Source organism: Motacilla alba, chromosome 1 (assembly GCF_015832195.1).
Source record: "Motacilla alba alba isolate MOTALB_02 chromosome 1, Motacilla_alba_V1.0_pri, whole genome shotgun sequence".
NCBI lineage: Eukaryota > Metazoa > Chordata > Aves > Passeriformes > Motacillidae > Motacilla > Motacilla alba.
In genome coordinates this window covers 1,791,832-1,810,861 of record NC_052016.1, presented here as the reverse complement: position 1 = coordinate 1,810,861, position 19,030 = coordinate 1,791,832, and the positions used below count along the sequence as shown (strand labels likewise).

Genomic DNA, 19,030 nt, shown 5'->3' with positions numbered 1-19,030 from the left:
TGGCTCTGAGTGCTCCTCGCCTTCTTGTGGGAGAGGAAGGGGCAGGAGCAGTGGGAGTGTGAGGGGGTGGAAGTGCATCTTGCAGTTTGCAGGGCAGAATTGGTCTGGGAGGGTGGGAGAGGCAGGGCAGGGATGTGCAGGGGTTGCTCAGAGGGTTGGAGAGATTGCCTGTTCTTCAGAGGAAGTGCCTGTCATCACTAGTGCAGCTGAGCTGGACTGATGTGAAAAAATTGAATTTGTTTGGAGTCAAATGCAACATTTTGAGTTTCCAAAGCTGACTAATGATCTGTGATTTTTTTCTTGATATCAGACTCTCTGACAGCTTTTAAATTGCAGTGACTACGGCTGAAAACATTTTTCAAAGTCCAGGAAATGACTCTCCTCGTGTCTGAAAGCTGGGGACAAAGCCTTGTCTCGTGAGGGTGTGAACCATGGCAGAAGTCTGTTTTAGACAAAACTCTGTTTCTAATAGCCTGAGAAAAGGGTTTTTTTTTCCCTCTGCAGTTTACAGGAGACATCTCATCACATTCCAGTTTCACCTAGAGGGTGTGATGCAAATCACAGGAGGCTTTCCTTTGCACACCAAGCTCTTTGGACCAGACTGCCACGAGGCCCAGTGTGGAGGAAAGAGATTCTAAATAACTTCAGCTGCTTCTGCTGTAACTCTGGAAAGCCCCAGGGCTCCCCTCTACCCCTTACACAGGTGGACAGGAGGGAAGAGCCAAAGTTTTGCTTTTTCCCCTTCCCTCCTTGCTCTGGGTAGCCGTGAGCGGGGAGGCTGGGAGGAGGAAGGGAGAGGATCACAGTGAAAGGGAACCCTGAGCATCAGCACAGGAGAGCCCGAGCAGTGTTCTCTGAGGGAGGAAGGCTTTCTGTCTGCAGGGTGACCCAGCTGCATCCACGCTTGGCAGGGAAGGCAGATGGGGCAGTTCAGTTCAGAGCAGCTGCTGGGATAGTTCAGAGTATCTCCCACTTGAAGATTTTTTTTTTTTCCCAAAAAGAAGGGGCTGCTGTGAAGGATTCTGGTTTTATTTGTTTGTGAGACTGTGAGTAACACTGTTTGTACCTTGATGTACGAAGGTACTGCAATTATGAGAAATTGCTTTCTGCCTGATTGTCACACATAAACAGCTTTCATCTCACAGTGCACCAGGCTCGTGACTCCAGTTTGTCATTCCAGGGAATATGTCAGCCTTTCATTTCAAACTGGCTTGGCTTTTCCTTTTGTCAGGAAGGACCTTTCCTGTGCGCTGAAGTAATAGAAACAAAGGCAATTAAAAAAAAAAAAAAAAGAAGGCAGCAAAAAGCAATTATCAAACAAAGATTAGGCTGTGGGTATTGCTTGGAAAAGACAATTCCACTAGATTCAGAAGAAAGATGAAGCTGTGCGTCATTCATACTTTATTTTTTTTTTCCTCCTTTCATATTTCCTAAGGGTTGAAGATAAATTAGGGTAGCTATTTTCTGTACAGGCAAAGTACAAGCTATGCCCCAGATCTCCAAAATGCTTCAACATGTAAATACTGCTTCTGGAGCCATCAGGTCCTGCTGCAAGTAGAGATTTATTTGCATTCATGTTTGAAGGTTACTTTCGTTCACTGACCTATTTAATTGTCATTCTCTATCCCTGGCTGCAGGCATATGGCTCCGTGTGCCTGTGGAGGGAAGAGGAGCAGCTTTAACTCTCTCAGGCAGAAACATTCCACAGGGAAAAAAAAACCCCAAGAACTGAATCTTAACATGGATGTAGCGTGGTAATAATAACAATAATAACAATAATAGCAATATATTGATAAGAATGAAAGAATGAGAAGTAAGGATGAGAAGTAAGGATGAGAATAAGAATAAGAATAAGAATAAGAATAAGAGTAAGAAAGAATAAGAATAAGAATAAGAATAAGAATAAGAATACGAATAAGAATAAGAATGAGAATAAGAATAAGAATAAGAATAAGAGTAAGAATAAGAATAATACCCCTGGCCTCATATATAATGGTAATCCTCCTGTAAACCTCACTAGAAGGCTGCAGAACCAAATAAAAGGGAGGCAGAAAAGCTGAATGCAAGGAGACACAGGTTACTTAGATGCTTCTGCTCTGGTGAAAACCACAAAAAACATGGAATTAAAGGGGGCTGGCACAAACCCATGCATCTCCCAGCACAGTGGGGAGGTGTAAGCAGTAGTAGCAGGGGCAAGGAGGTTTGCCACAGTATTGGTGACACTTTCTTCCTCTCTTCTGATACTGGAACATTTATCAAGAAAAGCAGAATTCTGTGTCCACCTGCAAACACCTCTGTTTTTTGTCCCTTGGATGTGTGGGTTCTCCAAATAAGGGGTGAGAAGTTGTATAGTCTATTAAATCTTCAAACTCAAAATTAGGGGTCTGCAGGTCTTGCAAGCCTAACAGAGTCATGACTTATTTGAGGAAGAGCAGCATTCAGATACTAAAATAATGTGATGAGCAGCCAGGATAACAGAGAAAGAGCATGGTGCACATAACTCCTATTTCAGAGTTTCAAAGGAGTGGAATCTTCACTTAGTCAGGGCTTTTTTTTTGTTTGACGGCACAATGTGAACTGTCACATCCAGTGTCTTGCATAAGTTTAATATCTAGTCCATGGATCTGAGAGAACAATGAAATGAAAGGATTTTGCAGATTCTTTCTAATCTACAGCTTGGTTGAAGATTCTCCCTCTGCTGGAACTTGGTTTCTTGCCTGGCTGGCCTTCTTCTCATAATTCTGTTTTATTATACAACATGACCCACAGTTACTGGGGATTTTGTGTCGTAAGTCTTGGCTTGGGGGCTCACAATCACTTTTTAGGCTGCAATTTATTGTGTGTTTTTCTGACTTGCCACAGAAGGAAGTTACTGTTCAGCACAGAGGAAGTGCTGTCAAACATTAGGCATTCGCACAAACAAAATCCAAAAACTGCTTTTAAGTTTGTCCTTAAATGTTTAGCTTCTGGTTAACACCTTCCAAAGCTCATTTGGGGGTTTCAGGCTCTGGGATGTTCTGGTGAAGTTTAAACCCAGTGCTACCAGCACAGGGCTGTGTGCTGGAGCTAGGGGATAGCTTGAAGAAAAAAATATGTGAAAAAGAGTGAAAACAGCATCTGACATCTTTGTGCATCCTGAACACGGCCAGGCTGCTCTTCTTGATGAGTGCCCAGGGAGCATCTGGAGGTGTGGAGTTCCAGTCCAGCCTGAAGATTGGGGTGTGCAGTTGCTGTGCTCAGTTCCTGCAATGCTGCAAGCAAATGAGGGACCACAATCAAACTGGCATTTCAACCCACAAAAAAAAGATACTAAAGTCAGCCATCATTTTCTTGGCAGTGGATGGGATTTCTCACAGCATCAAGAGGCTCACCTAAGTTAATTGTCCTGAACTCCCACTGTAGTGAAGAGAGAGGCACTTCCATAGGGTTATTTATCCCTTCCCAGAGCAGGAATGCAAAATAAGGAGAATTAATCACCAGTTTGGTGTGCTGGTTCCTATCCACTGGTAATTTATGGGCCCTAGAAATGAAGTTGGGTTAAGCATCAAACATTTTGATGTGTCATATTAGGTAGATTGAGCACCCCAAGCCTCGCTGTGAGCTGGGGCTAAGCCCTCCATCTGAGTTAGGATTAATCCACCTCATGACCACTAAGTGGGAAATCGGCTGTGGATCAAGAGCAATATGTTTGACAAGGCCTGGCTGCGGGCTATATTAAGAAATGCAGTTTAGTCCACTACAAAGAAAGAGCTTTGCTGCCCACAGGGGGATTTCTTTTCTTTTTTTGAAGCTTGAAAGACTCACACATTTAGGTTGCGAGGAATAAATTCCTCATTTCTGAGCTGGAAGGAGCTGTGAGGCAGAGGAACTCGATTTGGTTACTTCAAGCCCTCCCTTGGCTTCTCTGCCCTTTCTGATGTTTTGGTGCCTGGCTTGTTGTTTTACAGACATTTACATAACGAAGGTCGTTTCTCCGAGGCAAGGTACAAGAATGCATTACAATTGCAAATTCCCTTAATTGTCCTAAAGCAGGGCTCAGGGCTTAGGCAATGGAGAATCCCATTGTTGGGTGTCACCGAGGGACTGTGTGAACAGAGCAGGGAGATGTGGATGTGCTCATTCTGAAACCAGAGCGGGAAAACGATTGGTGGAAAAGGTTTGCTCACTTTTGATGCACAGTGGATGGCAGAAATTATGAACCAATGACATATAGGTTCACAGATGGGTTTTATTTGGAAGGCTTAAACATGTTTATTATTTCTAGTGTGAGGTTGCCTCTCCAGGCTTTGTAGAGGTACAGTTCAAACCAGTATAAAATTAGGAAGGTGCCTGTTATTAAAGCAATATATTTCTTCACTCTGTTTGTCAGGAAAGCTGTTTTTGTCCCCTAGATTTTCTAGGAATTAAAAGATTTTTTTTTTTTCTTCCCAAGTATCTGTACCTGTAATTCACTTTAACTTAAGCTCGTTTGAACTCAATGTGGAGCTTGGGAAAGGAACCTCCATTTAAATAATCCCCATCAGAGGGTTTTTAAAATCCAAATTATTTAAATAATCTTCAACTGATACAGATAATCCCTTTCGAGTGAGAATTCACAAACTGGAACATCTACAAACCCTGTTGATATCAGAGAGAGGAAAGTGCTCTGTGCTCAAGCAGTGGGAGGGGAACACAGTGCCCTGGCTGGTTAAAGCAGAATTAGAAATATGTGGCAAACACCTCCCTGACTGTATTCCAGCTTAGGGGAACACCCTGCCTTTGATCTAATGTTGGTTTAGGTGAAAAATCACAGGATGCAGCAGATTGGTGCGGTCCCTTGTAGTAAACACAAAGGTGTTTTCTGTGAGGGGGGCTTCTCAGGAGTGAGGAAAGGGCTGAGGTGCAGAAAGTGAGTAATAGATTGAGAGAGAGCAGGCAAGAGAATTTCCTTCTGGCATATTCACACCTGGAAAAGGATGACGTAAAAATGATGAGGAAAAAGGTTTCCTAACTAATGTTTCATTACACCTCCAAATGTAATCTGGCCTTGAGCTGTTATCTCTCTGAGTGTGTTTCTCATCTTGTGCTTCTCCATAGACTTTCTGCCAGTGTTTCCCAGCTGTTCAGCTTTCCGATGGGAATCTGAAGAGCCTACAAATGAAATGCCTGCCAGGTCACCTGAGGGTGTTTCCAGAGTCCGGGTGGACTTCTGCAAGGTCCTTCTCAGCCCTAAGTCACTAACTGCACCTTCAGTATGACACGGGACCAGGTTCTCCTGCTTTTCCCTTCCTTGTGCAGCTGCTGTCCAGTTCATAATCCAGGGAATGGCCTTTGGGACTCTGGTGGATCTCAGGGGCAGCAGCAAACTCAGGAATTTTCCAGGAGTGTTTCTCCTTGATGGGAGGACTCCTTGCCTCAAGGGGAAAGATGTGACAGCTTGGTTCCCTTATTTCAGTTTAGTGCTGGAGAATTCCCCGGACTTCTGCATAAGTTTGGAGATTTTTTTAATTGATGTAAGATGAGGTGAGGGCTGAGCAGACAAACTTTAGAGTAGAAAAATGCAATGGGGATTCTTCAATGGGTCAATATACCGGGCCAGGAAATTGCTGTGGTTTCTTTTCATGGTTTAAGAAACAATTTTGCTGGTAGTACAGGAGAAGAACATGTTTGTGGATTGAAATTTAAACTGCTGTTTAAAAAGCATGTTTCTTGTTGAAAACATTAAAGGAAGGCAGGTAAGTAATACAGTGGTTGCCAGAGATGTCTTCTGTATTTCCAGCTGGCTGTTTCTCAGCAGGAATACATCCTATCCAAAAAAAGCACCACAAAAAGATGCAGAAATTGTACAATTGTTTAATTTTTAATAAAGGAATGCATCATCTCTGCTGGGCAGGGAGTTTGGAAAGGGCAGGTTATGATGTCTCTGGTTTTGATTTTTAAGTGCCAAATGCTGATTTCTTTGTGGCTCAGTTTCCAGTCGTTTGTAGCTTTGCCAAACTCGCCCTGCCTTGAGTTGAAATTTCCCCTGTTACCTTTTACTTCAGTCAATGCTCTGAGAAACCTCTGAGCAGTTTCAGGCACCAGCAGTGATTTCCTGCCTCCAGAAGAGCCTGTGATGAAAGAGAAGCAGTTCAAATACACTGGGAAGGGCAAATCCTGCTCTAATTGCAGCGAGCAGGGAAAGCCTGCTGTGCTCACCCGGGACCTGAGACAGGGTCTGGGTGCCCACTGATGGAGGCAGAAATAGGTTACAGCACCTAGAAACTTCCACGAGTCTGTGTGACATTTCTCTGAGTAACAAATGAGGATTACTGACAATGAAATGCAAATGAATGAAGCATTTCAGTCAAAAAACTAGAGGTGGTGTTTACCTGAAGAAATTCACTGTGAGGTAGGAGTGGGTTTTTGGTTATGTTTTAATTGGTGCTGATTCAGACACATCCTGAAGCATTATTCCTGCCCTGAGGATGAGGAGGGGATGGCTTGCTTCTCTCCAGATTAATCATAATTTCTGTAGGAATGGGAAAACCAGATCTCCCCATAAATCTCTGTAAAATCCACGAGGAAGCAGATAAAACCATCAACATGTTTCTCCTTTGCTGATTCCAGTAGTAAAAAAAAAAAATTTTTGACTTGAGCAAGGAGAGCTCCCTTAGTATCTTCATCAAGAGACACGAGGTCACCTCTGTCCATTCATTGAAAAAGGGGCTTTTGTGGGCTCTGTGCTGCTGCCAGGCAGGGAGGGAATCCCACCTCTGCAAGGGAGGTCTGCTCAGGCCAGGCAGTGGTTCAGCTGTGAATCTGGTCAAACATCCCAGTGCCTCACGTTTGATTTCATGGGAAATCCTAACATGGGAAAACAAAACACATTCTTGCTTCTCAGGAGAAGCATTTGAACTCCAGAACATAATGTGAGGTGAAATTAAGACCAAAAAAGTTTTGTGTCACTAGAATTTTCTGTTTCAGCTTTGGTTTGTTTCTGCTGTGCTCTATTTTTTAGGGGGCTGGGCTGAGAAATGTGCTGAGGGGTTGTTCTGGTTCGTGATGGCATGTTAATGTCAAACTCGTATTTTAAGTAGTCCTTGAAAACTGATATTAAAATTCCCATGGGTTTCAGCCCCTAAATATATATTTTAAAATATATACTGGTAATCATCCTGTAAACCTCACTAGAAGGCTGCAAGGTTGTGTCACTGTACCTTCAGGAGGAGACGCAGGGAAACTGGAAGATCCAGGCTGATTTCCTTTGGAAATTGAAACAATTTTAGGAGAAGTGAAAAACGAGAAAGTCACAATTCTACACTTGCTCTTGGTGTCAGTCCAGTCCAAAGGGAGAGAGCTGGAGCTGAACAGCCCAAGGTGTGCACCCACCCTGGAGTGAGCTGGCTTTGGGGCCCAGCCTCCCATTAAACTCTGCCTTATCCAAGCTCCTTGCTGCAGGGACTGAGCAAAACCAGGTGGGCTGTGTTGCAATACTGACAACACTCACATGCTGAGGTGTCTAAGGCAAAAAAAAAAGAAAAAAAAAAAGCCACGTTTATTTCAGGACCTCGATATTTATCGAATTCCAAAAGTGACCATGGGTTGGAGGATGAAATTGCCACCTCTCCAACCACACTGGTCCAAGCCAACAGCCCATCAATTCTCTCCTCCTCCAGAAAGGAATGCAAAACAACCATTGTTTAAATGGAAAGCGTGTGAGACACTCCATTACAAAACTGTAAACATCAGAAGGCTTGGAAGAACTTTAGGAGAACGGGGCTGGGGTAGAAGGCAGTGAGCAATTCCTGGTGTGTGGCAGATGGATGTGGAACAAGCCCTCTCAGTGGGAATACAATCCCCTCCAAATGCATAATCTGTTTCTCGTGAAAGACATGTGGCCCTGTATAGAAGTTTTAGGTCAACTGATTCAGTTGAAGATTAGCCTTGATATTCTGAAAGGGGAGGCTGTGGTTGCTTAGGGGACTTTAATTCCTCATAAAGGATTATACTGGGGCACCACCGCTGCTGCCACAGTGTCAAATCTTTTTGTGGGTTTGCTAAATTAACCTTTGTAATGGAAAAGCTTATTATGCATTTCCAGCCAAAGGAGGAGCTTGGGTTTGTAGCAACTTAAAATTCCAGTGATAAGGATCCTAATCTAATATTCATAGTTTTGAGGCTTTTCTTTTATTTCTTCTTAAAGCATATTTCTCTACTCTATTGCAAATGACTTGCTGAGAATTTCAGGAAGAATTTCTCCATGGAAAAGGGTGGTCAGCCATGGGAAGGGGCTGCTCGGGGAGGTGTGCAAGGAATGACTGGATGTGGCCCTCAGTGCCCTGTGCTAGTTGACAGGGTGGTGATCAGTCAAAGCTTGGACTTGGTGATCTTGGAGATTTTTTCAAGCTGATTCTGTGTCTCTGTGGTGAGTCCTGCTCTCATTTAACATCGTGTGCAGGATACTTAAAATGGAAAACTCTATCAGAGGGACAGAAACACATGAAGGTCATGAGGGGGAAGGTGCTGCAGTTAAAGATAAACCAATCTTCACTTGTGAAACTCTGGAGAAGTGACTTTAATGTGTGTAATGTTAAATCTCACAGTCATACGTAGGGAGAGGAAAGGTTTCAGCTTTAGGCAGTGATATCTATGTTACCCCATGTTTGCAGCTGCTGAGCCTGCATTTTAGGTTGTATGTCCCTCATTTTTTATCCTCCCTCACGAGTTTGTACAATAATCCCTGGTGCATAATGCAAATAATTGGTGGTGCACTCTAATATTTAAGTCTCTTACAGGTTTAACAGGGTTGGGAGGGAGCAGGTTCTCATTACACTGAAGAGGGAGAATGAAGGACTTTGTTCCTGCAGATCCAGTTTATTAAATATTGCCGTGCCTGAAAGGCCTGATTGTTCCTTCCCTTTGCCTCCAGATGCTGCTGTGGATGGGGGCCTTGGTGTGAAGGACAAGCTGCTTGACCTTGTGGGGGTGCCATGGATTTCTCTCTTCAGAGCTGCTCTTCCTTTGGATAGATTGTCCTTGCTTTCCTTTTCAGGACTGGTGCCATAAACAGGCAGTGTGGATTCTCTGCTATTTTTGTACCTCTGACCCTCGTGGCTTCCAAACAAGTTGTTTCCTTTAGGTCCAGGGCAAGATTTATAGTAAAAAAATCGCTGGCCTATTAAAAAAAAAAAAAAAAAAAGGCACTCAAGAAAATGGTTCTTTTGATCCATTTAGTCAGTTACATTTTCTAGGACATCTGCCATGAAAACTGTAGGATCAGATATTTCCAGAGAGGTTTTGTGGCTCCTGCATTGCCCCTGGGCTGGGTGTGCTGGGGAAGAGGATTTGCTGTGGATTTGGGAGACCCCACAGCAGCGTGACAATGTTTTTGGTGCAAAGTCTGCTCTCTTGGCATAGGAGGAGTGGGCATCGAGAATGGTGACGAGAAGAAAATTTAAAGAGAATAAGTGGAGATGAAAACGAATAATGAAGTTAGGAAGAAAGAGAAATCAGAAGATAACCCACAGTTCTTTTTTTTCTAGGAGCTTGCAGACAATGTGGGGCTTTTCACAGCATTTCCATGTTGCAGCTACAGCCTGTGCTGACCATCAGAGCTCTGGGATAGTTTACGTGTGGAATTTACATTCTGCCTGCATGTCCACCAGGGTGGCAAAATGGATTGCCAAACCCTGACTCTGCATTTAAATGGATTTTCCACCCTTCTGTTTTAGTTTTAATTGAACCACATAAACATTGCCAACATACGAGATTGGCTTTTGACACCTTACTTAGCATTTTTTAATTATTAAAAGCTTTAGCTAGAAGCACTGGCAATTAAAATAAAGTAAACAAGCAAAGAAAAGAAAAAGACAAAAGGGAAAGAGATCCTGAAAAATTTAAATGCTGGTCAGGGCTCTCTCCACCTTCCTTACACAGTTTTTATGCCTTTACATGGAAATCCTGCAGGGCAGGGTGGATGCAGTTGGTCCAAATCTGGAATTCTCACTGGAGCACAGTTTGCTTACACTTAGAATAACATGGAGTAAAGGCTTCTAATAAAGGTTTACTGGCAAAGACAATTAACTCAGAAATAAGTTGAAATGCTTGAAGGAGGTGGTGTTGTCAGTCTAGAACATCCTTGCCTGAGGATGTAATTATAGTGGCATGAAGTTTTGGATTAATGGATTAATGGAAGAATGGATTAATCTAAATGAAAAAAAACCACTATGCATGTTCTTAACTACAAATTTTCCCTAGAAATTGTTTTTACAGTTACTGTGGTCAGTCTCCCTGTCTAGAAAAGCCTTTAGAATTCCCCTGGTAAGAGAGTTCTCGTGGCAAGAGAATGAAGAAGTTTCTGTGTCTCATCCTGCTGAGTTTCTTGTCATCCACGACATTTTTTTTTCCATTTCTTTTATGGAAAAAGGCAAAGGTTTCTGAGATCTCAGCTGTTGCTCTCTCTAAGAAGTTGCTGTTTTGGTGAGAGGGCAGAATTTTGGCACTGAAACTGCAGTGATTGGAAGGTCTGCTCCAAGACTGTTAGCTGTGGAGTGTTGAATATTTTAACAGCATCCTGGTAAAGTACTCTGAGAGGACTCAGCGTATTTATAGTATTGTAGCATTTTAGTATTTTATATTGCTGCCACTTAGAGAATGGCAGCAAGGCTTCATAGCCCTGTTCAAAAACCATCCTGCAGTGAGGCAAGAGTGTGAGACCCTGTAATCTCATTTTTGCCATGGCAGGAACTGCTGCTCCCACTCACAGCTTGGCTTTTGATAGTTATTTTTCACATTGCAGCACGCTGATGTTGGCATCAGCCTCTCAGGAGGTGGCTGTTAACGCCTGTTTGTCGTCAATATTCAGTGGAAATGGACTTTCATTGCTCCCCAGATGTGATGAAGGGTTCAGTGAACTTTTCTTTCTTCTTCTTCCAGGTTATAAGACCCTTTTGAAAGGAATTTCAGGGAAGTTCAGCAGTGGAGAACTCGTTGCAATTATGGGACCTTCAGGAGCTGGGAAGTCAACGCTTATGAATATTCTGGCAGGATACAGGTCAGTACCAATGAAGACCCCAAGTTAAGATAAGATCACCAAGGCTGAGGGCTCCTTGGAGACAGTGGAAGAAGAAATTTTGGCCTAGAGTTTGTCAAAAACAGGCACTTCAAAGATTTTGAATTAGATTATTTTTTCTTTTTTTCCTCTTGTGTCCTGTTTTGGTCAGTTGGGATTTATCTCTTAACAGGTCTGATCCAAAAATAAGAAGGAATTTAAAATCCGAAAAACACATATATAAAGAAAACCTCCTTTTTTGGCTGTGTAACAAATCTGACTCAGTGTCTTATGTTTGTGATGTTTTTTAAAATCACATAAACACTTGAAAAATCTACTCTTTTTAGTCACCACTTCATAATGTTGATGTCTTCCCCACCAAAATGCAGTGACTGTGTTTCATTTTTCTAAATCTCCTCTTGTATGGCCGTACAAGGTGTCTCTGTCTTGCCATTTGGGGCATAAGGAACAGGATAGAGAAACCTAAAAAAACACCCCAACTTCAATTTCTTGATAGTTTTTCAGATTTATATACAACAGCACACATTTTGAGTAAAATTTTCAGCATTATGGCATGAAACTTTATATGAAGGCAAGCGTAATCAGGAAATAATTTCATTTCTATCCAGTCTACCAAATTTATTTCACAGTGACAATAATTACCTAAGACTTCCGTGTGCTCAGTCATTTGGCAGCCCAAGCGAGGGTGAGGTTCACCTCTGGTTGTTGCTGTTTGGTTTCAGAGAGACGGGAATGAAAGGAGAAATCCTCATCAACGGGCAGCCCCGCGACCTGCGCTCCTTCCGCAAGGTCTCCTGCTACATCATGCAGGATGACATGCTCCTTCCTCACCTCACTGTCCAGGAAGCTATGATGGTGAGCTTTGCTCCTTGCTCTGATTTATCTGAGCAGCAGAAAGTGGAGAATGGTTTGTGTTGTGCCCTTGGTCCTACTCCTGGCAGTGCCACCAGATGTTATCCCTGTCCTGCTCAGTGAGAGTTCTTGGAATTTGGTGACGCCTTCAATTCCATTTCAGGCTCATCCTTCTAGGGATTCTTTGGCTTTATAATTTCCAGTTTGTGCCCAGCATTGTGATTTGGAAGGAGATCCAAGTGTCTGCTCCTTAGATCTAGGGAATAGAACCTGAAATTCTTCACAAATGAGCCTTTGTAGGGACCATCTGTTTGCTTGGGTGGTGGATGAGTAACCTCATCTCTCTCTCTTTCTCCCCATCTTTCATGTTCTGACTGAAAATTGGTATTTACGTTTCAGTGTGGTCTCTCTGCCACTTCTACTCTTTTGTGCCTTTTTTAAAATAAAGGCCTTTTATAAAATCTCTTTCATTCCTTCAAGAGAAAAAAAAAACAAACCAGGAACAGAATAAATCCAAGACGTACAGGCAATGTTAATTCTTCTCATTGTTTTGCATCACGTCAGCAAGTTTATGAATTGCCGACTTGACCAGTTAGTCTGGAAGTGTCTGTAGCTCAGCTTGAGCTTGAGAAGTGAGCCAGTTTTTCTCAGAAATTGTTATCAAAATAAGGCTGAGGTTGCTCACACTGTGCCAGCTCAATTCACAAATTTTAAGGCCAGAAGAAATCACTCTGGTTTTTATGTGGCTAATTTTCTGCAAAGGCTCTTTTTTTTTTTGTGGAGAAGTTTTTTGTCTCCTTTGTTTACTTGAGTGTTTTCATCAGAATCCCACGGGACCACTTTTGCAGAATTTGGCCCAGATTATAGTTGCTGTCTGAAATTAATCAATCAAGGCTCTGACAAAAAATAATTACCTAACAGTTTAATTGCTTTTAATAAAGGTTAATCATGATGTTTCGTGGAGCTGCCTTTCAGGACAGCAGATGACATCTTTCATAAGATTATTTATTTCTGTGCTCACTTGTTTGCATGCTGGAGAATGGCAGAGTTCAGTTATCCTTACAGTGGGAATGAAACACAAATAAACTGCGTTTCTAGCATTACTTGGGGAGTTTTTGGATGTGCAAAATATGCCACTCTCCCATCCTCCTATAAAGCTGTTTGACTTGCAGAATGGCCTTTTTTTCTAGTACACTTTCTGTTGGGTGCTTTGCCCAAGTCACATTAAACTCAGTTATTTGCTGCACAGAAAAATGTGATGCTTGTGACTGGTACATTCAAGTTCATTTTTTCTGACTGGGTTGACAGAAGTTGTTTAAGTGGTACCTTGGAGTGCTGTGCCTGAGACATCTGCTCTGAGTGGTGGTTGTGCTTCAGACCAGCTCAAAATCAAATTCCATTTTTTTTTTTGCATTCCAGGTATCTGCTCATCTGAAACTTCAAGAGAAAGATGAAGGGAGGAGAGAAATGGTATGTACACTGCCCATCAAACTAGAATTTGAGGGATGCCAAGAAGTGAGCTCTGTAAAAGCAGACATTTTTTATCTAATTCTGAACTGCACTGGGCTTGTAATGACAGAATAATTCATATCCTCTAGGCTGACATGTGTCACTAGGAGGGAACGTTCACTGCAGCCTCCATGAAAGCTGCTTGCAGTACAAGAGTGGAAAATTGTAAAAGGTTTACTGAAACAAATCCAGGCTCTGCAGAATCCCTGTTCATGCACCTCAGCCCCTTGGGCTCTCCTATGAGCAGGTCTGGGGGCTCAGGCATCTCATGTGGGGTGAGATAAAGCACCCAGCTGGACCTGCACCAGGACCTGTGCTCCTCTAACCCATCCATGGGAAAAGCACAACATTTTTCCTGAAATATGAAAACTGTAGCAACTTCCTAGATAGATCAGCTGGTTTTGTGACTGTCCTTTCTCTGTGCTTTTGGGGCAATTGGCATTTCTTCATGTTCAAAAGAATCCTTGAAAATCAGAAAGGGAAACTTACAGGAATCAGCTTGTTGTGAAGAAAACAAACACAGTTGGTTTTTTTTTTTTAATTGGAAAATAAATTTATATAGAAACAGCTGTTAACTTAATTGTACTTTGGAAGCCTTAGTTCATTTATACTTTAGTGAAGTTAGGCCAAGCAAGTTAATTCACTTGTTCACACTGTCACTGTAATTACAAGCAGCTCTTTGAGTTAAAAATCTGTGCTGTGTTTATTCAACACAGGTTAGAAGAATTTTCTAGTTCGTGTTACTGGCCTGTGCAGGAGAAGATAATTCATTTTATTGTTGCAAATTGGAGTGTAAATGTTTATGACAGATAAATGTTATGAATTTATAACACACTTGTGCTAGCAGGATTGCAGACTCTTGTTTAAAGCAGGGACAAGTGAAAATCCTCAGGTGAACCACAGTTTATCTTTCTTGCTGTTCTTGCTTGTGCTGCCTGAGTCCTGTTTAACCTTCCCACAGATAAAGGGAATGAGGTAGTTGGGCTTTTTCCTCTGAGAAACAAGGCTTAGTGGGTTTTGTTCTTTTTGACTCCCTCTTACTGGGAGGGGGAACTCCTGGAAATCAAAATCAGGACAAGCAAAGGGTCAGGCCCTGGTTGGTCTCACCAATTTTCACCAGGTCAGGTATTCATTCTGGAAAACTCTCTCCATCCAAGCAGTTGATGCTTTGAAAAATGGTGGGCTCTGTTTCCTAAACTTCAGTGAAGTATTAAATATCTGGGCTGCTTTCTGCCTTTGAAGTGCTGGAGTTTGTTAATTGCACGAGCAGTGTAGCTCAGGGATTCACTCATTTTTGTGCCCATGCTTTTGTTGAAGCCAAAGTGCTATTTCCCTTATATAGAGCTGCCAGACCAAATCTGCAGCCACTGGAACAGAAAAAATCCTAGTGCCTGGGATTGTTCTCCTTTTGCTCCAAAAGCCGTGGGACGAGCTGTGCCCTTCCTGAGGCTGTGCCTTGAGGAAACCCCGAACATCTGAGAGCACCTGTGACAACTGCACTGACTCTGAGTGGAATGAAAACACTTGGAATCAGTGGCTGCACTTGAAAGAGGAGACTGTGGGGAACAGATGGGATAAAGCAGGTCACTGCTCTACAGAAACCACTGGTTTTTGTTATGGATCCCTTGTACAGACAGCCCAGAGTTCTGTTGAAAGAAGCTTCTTGGTTTCACTGTGTAAGAACCCCTCACACGCAGCAAAGCTCTTCTGATGTCGCTGCCATACCCATAAATACACAGCTACAGAAGAACTGATTCCCACTCCTTTTTCACCTCCTTACTGAGTGAGGTCCTGCAGGACAAGCAAGCAGAATTTGGGTCAAAAACAGCAAATGGCAGACTGTTAACACTGAGTCCAATAAATGGCTAATAAATACATTAGATGGGAAAGGTTTTAAGCGCGTGGGTGACGGAACAAAGTTGTGAGCTGGTTTGCGACCCCCATGAAAACCAGTGAAGGGGCTGGAGGTTTTTCATGTTCTAACAGCCTGGAATGTTCTGCTCCCTCCAGGTGAAGGAAATCCTGACAGCCCTTGGCTTGCTGACGTGTGCCAACACGAGGACTGGGAGTCTCTCTGGAGGCCAGAGGAAACGCCTGGCCATTGCTCTGGAGCTGGTGAACAACCCCCCTGTCATGTTCTTTGATGAACCCACCAGGTACTGCAAGGCCAATAGCCAGACATAGACAAATGTGGTTTTGTGTAAAAGAGCAGATCTACAGAAAAGCTATTCACCCCTAAATCCTTGGAAAAGGCTCCTCCTGTGTTGTCTGCAAGCACTGAGCTAGGCCAAGAAATAATTTGACTTGGGTTCTTGGTGCCTTGGGTCACTGCTGGACTGTGGGGCTGTAAATAATACTTAAAGCATTCCCAAACTGCAGGAGGAAGGAAAAGAGAGAGGAAAATACTGTGGCATGGATTTTCTTTTTCCAGCAAAGACTGCTTGAAGACAAACATTTTCAAATGTGACTTTTGGTAATGAATGTGATCAGTCTGGGAGGAGGCTGGCAAAGCTATGAATATGTATCTGTTCATTAAAGCTGGGAGCATTCAAATCTGCAGCCCTAAAATGTGGAAGTCCCTTAAGGCAGCTTCCAGAATACTCTTTTTCATTCTCAGGCATGTTTCCAACTTAATTAAAAGCCTGATGGAGGAGTACAAGCATCAGGTTGGCATATGATAAAGTGAAAGTGCTACAGAGAAAATTTGTGAAAGGATAATAATGGGATACCACGTGGCAAATGCACGTGCTGGTTTTGAGTGGTGCCTGTGGATAACAAATTTGTTTGGGTTTTTTTTCAGTGGCTTGGACAGTGCATCATGTTTTCAGGTGGTCTCTCTGATGAAGGCTTTGGCCCAGGGTGGCAGATCCATCATCTGCACGATTCACCAGCCCAGTGCAAAGCTGTTTGAGCTCTTCGACCAGGTATTGCTCTCAGATTTTCTCTTCATGGGTAGTTCAGGGTGGTTATGCTTTCAAGGCTATACTCTTTAATCAAAAACCAGGAATAATTCTAGTTGATGGCTACAAATCATATAAAGAAATTAAATAAATAACAGCAAAATATACTTCTTTATTATGTTTTTTTTTTCCTTCTTCTCTGCCTGTTTCCTTTATTTATGTGTAATGTTTGTGAAAAATCTTGCTGTTAGGTTTGTGAAAGCAATATTATTGCTCTGGTGATTATCATGCCTTCACCCAGCACTGCTCCTGTGCACGGGGCTGTCACTGAAGTAAATCAGAGCAATATAAAAGCAGGAGAGCTGCAGTGTCAATGTCTGCAACATATCTGTGTATCCTAGATACACAGGTGTAGACTGAGAAGGCTTAATTCACATGAAATAATAATAATTGAATTTAGTATTGAAAGTTAATTGAAATCAAGTCAGTTGGAGAACTTCTCTCCAGGCTGACAATGGCATGTGGACCACGTGTGTTTAGATTAGATAAAAAAATGTATTTTAGGCTTGTTAGAGGATTTAGATTAGTCCTGTGAGAGTTGAGAGAAAAACCTCCACCACCACAGGTGAACAAACTCCTGCAGCTTGCCAGGCTGGCAGGGAGGTTTATTTAAAGTCAAAGTCGTGGCTGAAAGTGAGAGAGATGGAGCTGTTTGCTGTTGCTGTGCTGTCCCAGCTCTCCTTCCATCCCTGCGCTCCCCAGCCTCGTCTCCCAGCCAAAAATATCCATAATGTGTGGAAATCAGATGGCTTGGCTCTCCAGCTCCCTGTGTGTTTTCAGCATGTGCCAAAGGCTGGAGTGAGTGTGTTTCTGTGTTAATGTGTTTGAAGTCCTGCAGGCAATGTGTGCAGAATTCCAACTCCAGGCTTTAAACTTTCCATTAGTTGTGATTCCACACTAAGTTCATTTCAAGTGGTGACAGATCTTCCCAAGGTGCTCTTCCCACAGGGACAAGGAGATGTTATCAGGCAACAGGTTCAAATATTTTGATGCTATTTCACATTTTTTCTTATTTCTTTTTCTTCTCTTTTCTTTTTCTTCTTTTTTTTCTTTTCACTGTTGAGACTGAACCAGTCTATTCAGATGATCTGAACCTCCCTTAAAGAGGATTTTTCAATTAAAAGTGGTGTCAAAACTTAAAGGACTTGGTTATTCTTGGTTGAGACTATTTCACATTTTTTCTTATTTCTTTTTCTTCTATTTTCTTTTTTTTTTTTTCCTTTTCTTCTTGTTTTCCAGCTCTATGTTCTAAGTCAAGGTCAGTGCATTTACCGTGGGAAGGTAACAAACCTTGTCCCTTATTTGAGAGATTTGGGGTTGAATTGTCCAACCTACCACAACCCAGCAGATTTTGGTAAGGACAGCTCGAATAGTTTATTTCATTTGTTTTTTATTTTATCATTTTGTATTTTATAATTTTATCACCTTTTCAGGGTAAGGGGAACTGTGGTGTGATTTATACTTCTGTACAAATATTCTCATGTGCTTTGTCCATATATGAAGCAAAATTCAAAATAAAAATAATCAGATTTTTTTTTTTTTAAGTAATTTGAATGCCATCTAGTGGTACAATTTAGTGAACATTTCTCTCTGTTAGGAGTCCAGGTTCAGGAAGTGAAAGATCAAGTGTATTCTTTAGTGTTTCATAGTAAATAGTATTAGTGACTTTTTAAAGTGGCTCCAGTGTTCTGCTTGTTTTCTTTTTATCTTGAGCAGCCACTGTGGTATTGTACAGCTTAGAGCATTGAGAGGTTTTTCAGTGTGGTTTCTTAATTTAAAAAAAAAAGGAAAATGCCACAAAAATAGACTTTTGTCTGTTTTCTTTATTCACTGCCTTTCCCCTGAACTGGTTCCTTTAACTTCCAGGATGAGGAGATCTCTCTGAAAATTTGTGGAAAGATGCATTTAAAAGTTGTTCGTGTACAGATATGAATTTGCACGGGGCATTTTAAGGCCTGTACTAAAAAAAAAATAAAAAATAAGGAAAATGGAAATAAAAAATAAATCTGGTTTTGTACCTGGTCAGCAGTAATTCAGCCTTTGCAAAGCAGTAATTCAGCCTTTGCAAAGCAGTAATTCAGCCTTCTGTTTTTGCAGTGATGGAGGTGGCCTCGGGTGAGTACGGGGACCAGAGCAGCCGCCTGGTCAGGGCTGTCAGGGAGAGGACTTGTGACACAGACTACAAGAGAGACGTGCCTGGGGAGCACGAGCTGAACCCCTTCCTCTGGCACCGGCCCTCGGAAGAGGTAACTTGTGCATCTCAGCCCCGAGGGCTGCAGGGGGAGGGAGGGAATTTAAATCCTCCCTCAGTGGAGGAGTCCCCGGGCGCACTCAGCTGATGTGAGTGGGATTTTGTGAATGGAAACCAAAGCAGAATAGTGCAGAGGGAAGGGGTTTATTCTGTGCGTGTTTCTGCAGGACTCCTCCTCCACAGAAGGCTGCCACAGCTTCTCTGCCAGCTGCCTAACCCAGTTCTGCATCCTCTTCAAAAGGACTTTCCTCACCATCATGAGGGACTCGGTAAGAATGGCTTGATGACAACTTTTGTGGCCAAAAGCTGGGTGTGAGGCACTGCAATACACCTCGGAGGTGCTGTCCAGCAGCCCGCCCATGAATTAGCACAGAATTCCAAAGGGATTCTCTCAGTCTGCTAACTCCACCATCTTCATTGTCCACG

At 42.5% G+C, this 19,030-nt stretch overlaps 1 protein-coding gene across 2 annotated transcripts in view; it reads left to right on the top strand.

Moving 5' to 3' along the window:
- ABCG1 (ATP binding cassette subfamily G member 1) overlaps window positions 1-19,030 on the top strand; it is a 55,401-nt gene that overhangs the window by 24,213 nt on the left and 12,158 nt on the right. For both annotated transcript variants that reach the window (XM_038137380.1, XM_038137390.1), the window contains exons 3-10: window positions 10,897-11,014; window positions 11,755-11,887; window positions 13,304-13,354; window positions 15,404-15,549; window positions 16,194-16,317; window positions 17,593-17,707; window positions 18,451-18,599; window positions 18,772-18,873. In XM_038137380.1, coding sequence (XP_037993308.1) covers window positions 10,897-11,014; window positions 11,755-11,887; window positions 13,304-13,354; window positions 15,404-15,549; window positions 16,194-16,317; window positions 17,593-17,707; window positions 18,451-18,599; window positions 18,772-18,873 — 938 coding nt within the window. The remainder of the gene's footprint in view (window positions 1-10,896; window positions 11,015-11,754; window positions 11,888-13,303; window positions 13,355-15,403; window positions 15,550-16,193; window positions 16,318-17,592; window positions 17,708-18,450; window positions 18,600-18,771; window positions 18,874-19,030) is intronic.